Source organism: Coffea eugenioides, unplaced genomic scaffold (genome assembly GCF_003713205.1).
Source record: "Coffea eugenioides isolate CCC68of unplaced genomic scaffold, Ceug_1.0 ScVebR1_564;HRSCAF=1262, whole genome shotgun sequence".
Taxonomy (NCBI): Eukaryota; Viridiplantae; Streptophyta; class Magnoliopsida; order Gentianales; family Rubiaceae; genus Coffea; species Coffea eugenioides.
Window position 1 is genome coordinate 14,971 of NW_020864413.1, and position 11,980 is coordinate 26,950.

The 11,980-nt window shown below is 34.6% G+C and overlaps 1 protein-coding gene across 1 annotated transcript; it reads right to left on the bottom strand.

Annotated features, from left to right (window-relative positions):
* Nucleotides 1–1,572: 1,572 nt before the first annotated feature.
* On the bottom strand, nt 1,573–4,218 carry LOC113758546. The gene has a single exon (XM_027301354.1). The coding sequence runs from the start codon at nt 4,216–4,218 to the stop codon at nt 1,573–1,575; it is 2,646 nt and encodes an 881-aa protein (XP_027157155.1).
* Nucleotides 4,219–11,980: the final 7,762 nt, after the last annotated feature.

Below are 11,980 nucleotides of genomic sequence, written 5' to 3' on the forward strand. Positions count from 1 at the left end.
ATAAGCTGAATCAATTGCTTTGTCATAAACCAGTTTTTTTAAATGGCAGATTGAAAAAAATAATAACTAACCTCAGATTCATCAAATAGACGGATCCTAGAAGACTTTTTTGTTAATACAGGTTCAGTGACATTGCTTGTCTTGGGAATTGCACTATTTTTTGGTTCACTAGCTTGCTACAATAACATAAGAATGCGCTTATCAATAGTAACTAGTTTAGGATGATAATTGCTAGTTTAGGAAAAAAGAAAATATCTGGAAATGACTCTTGTTTCTTTACCTGGCAGCTTACATTTTCTTCAGTTTGCTCCACAATTCCTCGCCCAGCATCCCGACTTTGTCGTAAAGTAAATTTTCCCTTTTTCCCCGGTCCAGCCATCTATGTACATAATCATATAACGCAAGCACCACCAAAATCGTAAACAACACAAGCAGCCATGACAACATATCATAAACTACAGAAAAAATACAAGAAAAAATTTCATTAAGAAATTCAATGAACAACATTGTTTAATCTGATTCATAGTCATTGATTTGTACAAATTGTTCATTTTCATCCTCAGAATTGAATTGTTGCTCAATTTCCTCATCATTATCAATAAAATTGTCATCCAATTGCCTTGCACGGCTAGCTGACAATTCTATAAAAAACATAGCACCAGCCTCTATCCTTTCTTCAGTTTGCACATCTCCTCTCTTCAAACTGACCAACTCAAGATTTTCTTGTACCCCAATCAAATCTTCATGATACTCTTCTTGGTAAGCCTCTTCGTTATCAACCAAATCATCTTCATGCTTCTCAGGAACATCATAAGATGAGCGTGGACTAACTAACTCTACAACATGCCAATTACCTCCAAGTTTCATATCTTGAAGATAGAAAACTTGTTCAGCTTGGGATGCTAATATAAAAGGCTGGTCTGAGTACCATGTTTTTGACATGTTGATGCTAGTGATATTGCTCTGCTTGTCTACTTTGATTCCCGAATTATTTCTCAAGTCCCACCAATCACATTTAAACACAACTACTCGATTTTGAGTAAATGAGTATTCAACCTCAACTATATCAGTAATTATACCATAGAAGTATATTTCTTTATCAGCATGCTCCCCCTTTACCATAACTCCACTATTTTGTGTCTTTCTTTCTCTTTCCCGAGCCTTAATGTGGAATCTAAATCCATTCACATTACAGCCAGCAAATGTATTGACTCGAAAATCAGGTCCTCTAGCCAAGGACAACAATTCATCAGTACATTCTCCACGTGCATGTGTATACATGACCTACATCAGCCATACCAGATTCTTTAATAGTTTACTAAAATAAAAAGTAAAGGAAATTGACAAGTTTTTAACATCTCTTCCAATACTTACACGTTCTTCAAACCACTTTGGAAACTCCGAGTCTAGCCTTTGCTGTACGCTCGATAAATTTTGCTTTTCAAGAATTTGTCTATGCTCCCTAAATTTGTAGTAGTAGAAGTAGTTACATATTCTATCAAATGACTTTAATTACAAGCAATGAAGAACATATTATAGAACACGACATAGATTTATCATTAAAGTATATTATTACCTCATGTAATCATCTACTTCTTCACAATTTTTCAAGATGAACAGGTGTATTCTTTGCAATTCAACCTCACTTAGATAACCAATCAGTGCTGCCCCAAAGGGCCGAGCCAAGCTAGAAAATATAGATAATTTTCCAGCAGCTTCGTGTTTCTCCATATTTCGTTCCGTTTGATTAAACCTGGTCGGAACATCATGCAAATACCTGGAAATGAATGTAAGACATTCATCATCCAAGTAGCGCTCAGCTATACAGCCTTCAGGTCGTGCCCTATTATTCACATAGCCTTTGTATTGACCCATTTTTCTATCCAAAAAAAATTCAGCCCGAGTTGTTAGAAAATAAGAAAATTGGAGGTAAATCAAATAGGCATTATTAAAAATAAGAGGCATGTACCTCTCAAATGGAAACATCCACCGGTATTGAGCTGGTCCAGCAATCTTGGATTTAGTGGGTAAATGGACCATTAAATGGACCATTACATCAAAGAAATTTGGAGGAAAAATTTTCTCAAGTTTGCATAGTATTAAAATAATATTTTTTTCCTGCATTTCCAGCTCATCTAGATAGAGAGTTCGAGAACAAATTTTTCGAAAAAAATTGCTGATCTCTACTAAAATCTGAGATACATCTTTTGACAGCATTCCTCTAGTTGCTACTGGAAGAATTCGTTGTATGAACACATAGTAGTCATGACTCTTCATTCCTAAAAGTTGACACTCCTTGGTCTTCACACACCGAGGAATGTTTGAAGCAAAGCCATCCGGGAACTTGATAGTGCTCAAAAACTGGCAGAAATTCTTTTTCTCTAGGCGTGATAAAGTGTAACATGCAGGTGGCATAACTTTAGATGCGCCACCTCCCGGTTGTAGATGCAACTCTTCCCTTAATCCCATTTCTTTTAAATCCTCCCTAGCCTGCCATGTGTCCTTAGTTCTCGAAGGGATATTCATTAATGTACCTACCAAAGATTCACATACATTCTTGACAATGTGCATAATATCCAAATTATGTCTAATTTTATTGGTACTCCAATATGGAAGTTCAAAGAATATGCTCATCTTCTTCCAATTTGAACTGTTCTGCACGCGTTTTCTTTTCTTCTGTCGCAGCAAATCAGGTGCCTTGCCAAACTCAACTTGCTCAATACGAAGAAGTTGTTGGAGGACTTCCTCACCTGATTGGGTCCTAGGAGGCTGTCTATGTTCTCTTTCTCCATTAAATTGCTTTTTTTCTCGACGCCATTTATGATCAATAGGTAGAAAACGGCGATGGCCCATGTAACAACATTTGTGACCATTATTAAGATATAGACTAGTCGTCTCATCTAAGCACACAGGACATGCCTTGTACCCTTTTGTACTCCATCCCGACAAATAGCCATATGCTGGAAAATCGTTTATTGTCCACAAAAGTGCTGCACGTAACATGAACTTCTCCTCCCTGAAGGCATCATATGTCTCCACACCAGTGGCAAATAACTCTTTTAACTCATCAACTAGTGGTCTAAAGAATATGTCAATGTCATTTCCAGGTGCTTTGGGACCAGGAATAATCATTGATAGGAAAAAAAATGGATCTTTTAAGCATTTCCAAGGAGGTAGATTGTAAGGAACAAGGATAACAGGCCATATACTGTATGAATTGCTCATGGTTCCAAAGGGATTAAAGCCATCACTAGCAAGTCCTAGCCTCACATTTCTAGGATCTTCAGCGAAGGACTTGTGATTTCTATCAAAATCCTTCCAAGCTAATGAATCAGCAGGGTGTCGCATCATGTTCTCATTATCTACACGTCTCTCCTTATGCCACCTCATATCCCGAGCAATCTCTTTGTTCACAAACAGTCTTTGCAGCCTTGGTTTTAATGGAAAATAACGCAACACCTTTCTAGGTATTTTGGAATTTGGAGATTTATACCGCGGTGCTTTACATTTTTCATTTGGACAATGATCAAGGCCTTTATTTTCATTCCAAAAGAGTGCGCAATCATTTTCACAGGCGTGGATCTTTTCACACTTCAGCCCCAACTCACGGATGAAATTTTTTGCCTCGTAATATGAACTGGGAATCAAAGCTGTAGGAAATACTTGATGCAAGAACTTCAGCAACATATCAGTAGATTTACAAGTCCACCGATTCATTGTTTTCAAGTGGAGGATATGGACAATAAACGAGAGTTTTGAATACTTTTCACAGCCTGGGTATAGAGATTTTTCAGCCTCCGATAATAATCTGAGAAACCTACTTGCTTCTCCTTCTTTCTCGGTACAAGCACCCGTATCAAGTTCCGGTGAATGTCTCCAACTCTCACCAAAGTTAGCAACTCCTACATCATTTAACAGCTCCTCCATACTGTCAAAGTCACTATCGTTGTCATTTATTTCTATGTCATCATCCTCATCATCAGATTCAAACCCTTCGCCATGATATATCCACCTAGTATAACTATCAACAATTCCTCGACACAAGTGATTGGCCATGACTTCCTTAGTTTGATCCTCAAAATTATTGCATACTTTGCAAGGACATGGCAGTTTACAATTAGGATCCTTGCCTAGAAAAGCAAACTTAATAAATTCATCAACTCCATCTAAATACTTGGGGTCTAGGTAGTTCTTAATAGACATCCAACTCCTGTCCATATTGTTGCAGCCCTTTATCCTACCATAAAGAATATGACCGCCACATTATATAGAAAACAAATGCAATGTAATATGAACTAAATTTAAACTCCTCAAATACCAGCAATGGGATCCAAGGTGTAAAACACATTTTTAGCAAAAATCAACCATCTCAAGTACAAATGCATTAGTAAGGCAACAAACTAAATAGAATCTGCAGCCACAGTATACATGCAAAAGTTTGGCAAACAAAAGATAAAGCCATAACAGACATGTTTGAAGTTGTGCAATAGAAAACCAGTCCTCAAATTTTGCTTCATTGTACACTAAATAATGTACTCTAGCTTAAGAGGAGCATAGAATATTGTCAAAGTATCTCCACTCCATTAGCTAGCTAGCGCCCAACATAAATGGTGTCATGTCTTCAAACCCGAATCTGTAAAATTGGCTCCTATATTTCATGTCACAACACCACTACAAGCCAAGATTACCCAGTTCTGTATCTTTCTTCTTCTTTTTTTTCGGTTTTTGAAAATTAAGGTTAGTTTGGGTGCTACTGCATACTAAATTCCATAAAACTGAAATGGGACTTGTACCCTATAATACTAAAGTTCATGAAAAGAAAACCCTCAATGTAACAAAGACTTGGAATTTTAGCTTGTTATTAACTCCTATTCTGCTCTTAACATGCTGTAGAGCCACTGGAATCTTAGGATCAAATTAACATTGTTTTTTATGGTTGATTAAACTGCTGAACATATGCTATGTCAATCTGTATATACATATAGATTTGTGTGATTGATGGTATATGTAGCACAAGAATGCTTTGGAATTGTAGCAAATTAATCTACAAGGCAGACTATTGCTCAAAAAAGAAAAAAAAAAGAGCCTAGAAGGCAGCCAGACTTTAATAGTATTAAGGATTCAAAGTGGCTGAGCTTGCCCTCCCTCAAAACGAGTATTGACTGAGGGTTGCTTTCTCTAAACAGGCAAGTCTAATTCTTGTACGACATTTTGGATTCTTTCCTCTTTTTTTTTTAGGATTTTTTTGTTCTTTTATCCATGATCATAATGACATTCACCATCTTTACAAGTAAAACGAGCTTGTGATATATATAGTAAATCATAACAGACAAAAGTGCTGTACATAATCAATATAACTATGCTACTTATTAAGCCATCAAAAGTGCAGATTTCAGATATAGGGTGTTAATTTAACCCTTCGGTTAAATATGCAAATAGTATTTCATCATTTCTTATTGTGCTTGCCTGCATTAACATCGACTAACCAGAATTAAGGCCTGCAGACTGTACTCCAGATGCAGCTGAATTTGCTACAGCATCATAATGGGAAGTATCGCCTGTAATCTACTGGCCCAGAAAAGAAAGTAACAGAAAAAAAAAACTCATTAACATTGATTCATGCACTGACAACTGGCAGGAAATAAGGAACTAGTAGCTGGTAATGAAGTCGAATGGTACCATAATTCAGCAATGAAAATGAATGAACAACTCAACCCATGAAACCTCATACAGATAACTGAGGATCTAAACGACCAACAAGATGTTTTAGCAGTCATTACATGTTTGTACACTTAAGAAACATAAGTATCATAGAATCACTATTTTAAAGCAGAATAACTATCATAAAGTTACAAAAGTTGAAGGAACAATTTGTTCGCCAAATTGAACATTATCATCCACCTGCTCTCATAACCAGATTCAGGTTTTCAATTCTTCAAATGAGTAAGAAGAAACATAACCACCATTTCTCTCCTTTTAGAAACTATAAGCAACCTGTTATAGTCTAGCTTTGTCAAATGTTACTATTTGACTAGCCATCATCCATCAGCCAACAGCCAAAAAATATAAGTACAAGGGAAGAAATTAGGTCCACACATTATGTGCGCATGAGAGAAGTATATTCACTACTATATAATCTGGAAGTATATTCACTACTATATAATCTAGAAGTATATTATCAACTCAAAAATAAATTATAATGGCCATGACTGTTGTGAATTTTCATTGGAAGAGCCTTAGTATGTGATTTTGTTAATGGCAGTAATGACTGAACTCTTCCCTATTATATTTGGTGCCTTAGAAAATCTATCCCACCCATTGTACCCTTTCTCTTTTCTTCTGCGAGGCAGCCAATACAATCAAGAAAGGGAAGTAAACTTAAGGTAATCCTGAAGCTCGCAAGAACTGTCAAAATGCAGATTAAGGGAAAACTTAGAAATCTCATCTAGCAGCAATAAGAAACCAGTCCCAAGCAGATATGCTTGAAACAAAAAACCTGAAATTAAGTAGCATTTCTGCAAAAACTCTCCGTGCCCTTCTATAATGGAAGTTACATTATTTTTGCCATTAGTTCACATCAATTTACTACTAACAAATGTTAAAGACTATATTATATCAACTATTCCACAGAGAGTTTCATTTTTAAGCATTGCAATAAGATTCCTGATACTAACTGCAGTGGCTTACATAGCTTGAAACACCTGAATCAGACAGCTCCTTCGGCCTAGGGACTCAAACAATGGCTCAGGTCTTAAGGCAAAAGCATCTTAGGAGCAACAGAAAATTATTGTGTCTTAGGTATTCAGCAACACTCATCATAACAATGTTTTATCAAAGTTAAATTTATGCTCGTGCAATGTAAGGTGCATATTTGGCCTCATTCTGGTTGTCCACTGGTTATTTAACTTCCACGAACATGTCCAGTAAAATGCTCCAAAAACAATTCTAACTTTTAGTATTTGATCAAAAATTTTCCAAGAAACAATTCATGGCTAAACCAATACTTGTCTAAGAAGGTTTGCGGTTAACCAAGCATCAAAGCATGGAAAACTTTCATTAGAGATGACTAACTTAGGTAGATGTCTGTCCTCAGATTCATCTGGACCTGAGGCGTAAAGGCAGTTATGTAGCTAATAGGGTTTTAAAAAGGCAAGGGCTGGCCCTTACTTTGAAATGGAACTGGATATTCTGAGGTAACGGAGTTGCCAAAGAACTAGTTCTGGCAGTGAGTTAGAAAGTGATTTCCAAAGAGTTATAGTTCTGGCAGTGAGTTAGAAAGTGATTTCCAAAGAGTTAAATGGAGAACAATTCAAAAAAGGGCAGAGCCATATAAAAGAGGTTTGACACAAAGATGCAGGGATGAACCTGATTCATAAGACTAGAAATTACTAATAAGACAAAATGATAAAACATCTGATAGCCATCTTTAGGGGAATTAAAAAATAGTAGAACACCTGAAAGCCATCTTTAGGGGTTTTGGGCATGGCATTTTATCTCAGTTGAGGTAAGGTTAAAGCACCGAGTAGGGCATTAAACCAGAATTTTCTTTTTAAAAAAACAATACCAGAATTTATTGCAATGCAACTGAAAATATTAGACAAAATAGACCCACTGAGACTAGAGTCTTGGTTGCTGCTAATTCACAAGAACTGGGCAGTGGACATAAATGATTCCTTCGTCCATTCCCTCAATTTCTGTCCCCTTTCATGGCAACCTTATCGGATAAGGGGATATATACCCAAGATTAATTGCGCTGTCAATGAAATAACCTTGAACTACTCACCTAATTGGCCAGTTATTTAAACAAAACTCGATCCCTTCTCTCGGAATGCCCAACATAGGCTTCCATTCCAATTTTCAACAATTCTGTCTCCTCCCTCTTTAATGCATTCCAGAAAATAAGGAGCACCGGCTCCTCGGACCATCCTAAACTACCCTAACCTGTGGTCAGATAACCCGAAATATTGAAGCTAAAACAAGTAGCTACACAGCTTAATCCAGGCGACTCAGTAGCGATAACAAAAAGGATCTTACATATTAGGGATTTGGAAAAATTGGGGAAAATGTATAGGAGAGAGAAAACGAACCTTTCCACCTGAAAACCTTGTACTTTAATGCTGGACAGCCATGGTGATGCTAGTGAGAAGCCAGAGAAGTGTGGGTGAAAGTATCAGGCCGTGCGGAAGCTCTGTTTTGTGCTCAGTGCGGAAGCTCTGTTTTGGTGCTTAGTGCAGAAGCTTTTGTTTACTTCAGCTCGGTGAAGGTTTGTCTCAAGTGTTCCGTTGCTTTGGATATTGCTTTGGTCTTGCTTTGGATATTGTTTTTGTTGCGCGGCACTTTCACTAATGATTTGATCAAAATTTTGACTTCACTCATTTTCCCTCCATTTGATACCAAAAATCATGTTTTTTTCTAGATTTGTAATATGGTTTGAACCATAGATTTTAATGCTATAGTATTATTCTTTAATTTTTAGCAAAAAATAAAAATTTTCATCAACATAGGTGGCAAAAATTGTTAATTTCATATAATTGAAAATGTACTTTTATAATTTGCTAATATTTTATACTAATTTCTTATAATTGCAGCACTAAAGAACATCTTGTAATTGAAAATAATTAAACTCAAATTATATGGTTATAACATAGTTTCAATAAAAATAATCATTTTCCCAACATTTGAGACCAATCATCATGTTTTTTTTATTTTTAATTTGGTTTGAAGCATAGATTTTATTGCTATAGTATTATTCTTTATTTTTTAGTACAAAAACACAAATTTTCATCAATATAGGTGGCAAAATTTGTTAATTACATATAAGTGAAAATATACTTTTATAATTTGCAAATATTTTAGCCCTGCAATTTTTTATAATTCCAGCACTAAAGTACATCATTAATTGAAAATAACGAAAGTCAAATTCTATGGTTATAATAGACTTTCATTAAAAATAATCAAATGCTATTAATAAGACATTATTGTTAAGTCAAAATCAAAGAAAATTTAGTGATGACATAATGTTATCACTAATTTATTCAAGATTATAATGACAAGAAAAGTCGTCACTAATTAAATTGCTAGTTTTTAATATTTCTTTTTTTTAATTAAATTGCTGTACCCTATAATTTCTTTTTTTTTTTGCTTTCACATATTTAATTAATGTTAAATACAAAACCTACCAGTTTCCCTTTCATAAAAATATTAGTGCAACACTTTTTGAATTTTACTTACAAACATTTATGTATTTAACATAAATTACATGATTCAGAGTGAAATACCTATAAAGAGCAAAATATTTGTTCATGTAAAGGAAACCCACAAAGAGAAGAAAAAAATTGGTAATTAGGCTCTTTGGGCATTATAAATAAATATTTAAATTAATGGCAGTTTTATTACACCAATATTATTGTATTATCATTATTATGATTATTGTATTATTTCTTAGGCAAATATAACATTTAATTATTTAAATTTGATTTTATTTTTACAATTTATAAAATTTTTATCACTTATATAATATTTTTAAAACCCTAATACATCTAAATTTGATTTTATTTTTCAAATTTATAAGATTTTTATTTAAAAAATGGGATACGGATAAGATATCCGGTTGGTTCGATTTGCATAGGTGCATATGAGAATATCCGAATACTCTTTAAACCCGCATGCGGGTTTAAGGAGATTATGGCAACTCTCTGACACACTAGTTACCCGTCCAACTTGTGTGTATTAAAATATATTTAAATATTATATTTCATATTTTTGTTATTTAGAGTTTAACAAAACATTAATATTGGGTAGATTTGAGGGATATGCATAATTTTGCATATTTGTAGGAATATTAGAAAATGGAAAATTTGGGTAAATTCCCAAAATTTGGAGGTAAGGTGTAATCCAAGAACTAAAACAGTCATTTATAAAACCTTAACAGTAATAAGGTGCAAACCAAAACTGCAATCCAAGAGTAATATCATTACAAATTTCATAACCATACATTAAATAAATAGAAATGCAATCCAATACTATCCAAAACACCATCTGCCTTATCATATTTTAGTCCTATAATAACACAAAATGTCTTGGGTATAATAGTAATTTTGCATTATATGATGTCAGCAATTGGGTCCCAAGTTCTGCCAGGGGAGGTCAGTGTAATTGTGGAAACCTCAGGGGAGGTCAGTGAAATTGTCAGAAACCTCAGGGGAGGTTTCTGAAATTATCCCTTTATAAATTTATCATAAATTATATGTTTGAGAGTAAAATGCCCATAAAAAGTTGGTACTTTGAATAGATAATGCTCATTTGCCCATAAACTACACTCCCTGAAGGCTATCTTGTTAATTACTTTGTAGTAATTTGTTATTCTTTTGCTAATACTACTTGGCATGTAGTACAAAGGATAAATCTGACATAAATTTCTTATTCCATTGATAAAAATACCTGTCTGCCTTATAACTATTGTAATGAAAGATATATCTTTAGAGTTTATAACAAATTATTACTTAAGTTTGAGAAAATTATAAAATATTTATGCATAGTTTATCAAGATACCATTCGCAATTTCCTAATAAAAAAATAAGGGCTAAATTGTAAAAGTTAGGGTGCCATAATAGAAATAATAAAATTGGTGTATTACATATGGGGGTTAAATTGCAAAAGTTAGAATGCCAAAGTAGAATTAATGAAATTGGTAAATTACATATGGTGCTAAATTACAAAAGTTAGGGAGTAATAATAGAATTAAAAAAATCGGTGTACTATATATGGGGCTAAATTGTAAAACTTAAGGTATCATAATGGAATTAATGGAATTTTTTATAACATTTGGGGCTAAATCGCAAAAGTTAGGGTGGCACAGTAGAATTAATGAAAGTGACTTACAAATAAGTACTTTAAATAGTGACGATGAATTCTTGTCACTAAATCTGAATCAAGAGAGTGACAGTGACGATATTAGAAGTTGTCACTCAATAAATCATTTTAGTGACAACATTTTCCAAGGTCGTCACTGAAGACACTGTCTATTTGAGCAATTATGACAACTCTACTTGTCGTCAATAAACATTTAGTTGCTTTGATGGAATTGTGACAACTTTAGGTGTCGCGACTAAAGAATCCCCTTTTGTGACGAAATATTGTCATCACTAAAAAATGTTGTCACTAATAACTTTTTTAGTGATCAGTAACGACAACAAAAAGTCGTCCGTAAATAAGCCATTCAATAGTGATGATGTTCTTAATGTCGTCACTATTGTATGTTCTAAACACTCCCGCCTTCTTGCTAAATCTTGACGGGAATTTACTAGTGACGACTTTTCTAAGTCGTCACAAATGAGTTGCCTCCCATTAAAGGTTTGTGACGAGATAGAAAGTCGTCAATAAAGGATAGACTTTTGTGACAACTTTTTTTCGTCAAAAATAAAAGTTGTCACTGATGACCAATTGTTGTTGTCACTAACTACACTATAGTTTTATTGACAAAAATTGGTCGTCAATAAACATAAACAGTGACAACAACGAAAAGTTGTCAAAGAAAGTGGTAGAATTACTGACAACTTTTATCAAGTCGTCACTATCGCAAAACTCGCGCCTTCTAAATCCCATGGCGCGAAGTAGTTTTGTGACGACAATTAAAAGTTGTCACTGAAAACTTAGTTGCTTTGAGTCAATTGTGACAACCTTCAAAGTCGTGACTAAACAACCTCATTTTGTGACGACTTTTTGTCGTCACAAAGAAATGTTGTCACTAATGACCTTTTTTCTTGTAGTGATCATATTCAGTTACTGGTTCTCATAGAGCCTATGACGGATGGTGAGCAATTAGGAGCTCTAGGCTGCTTCTTGCGGTTTACCAAGGCTGAGGCCGTGTTAGGTGGGAAAATCTGGTTGTTTTGGAGTGACAATTTGGTGCTTCATTTCCAAGAACGCGGCGACCAGTTGGTACACATGGAGATTGGATGGTTGGGTTTTATTTTGCAGT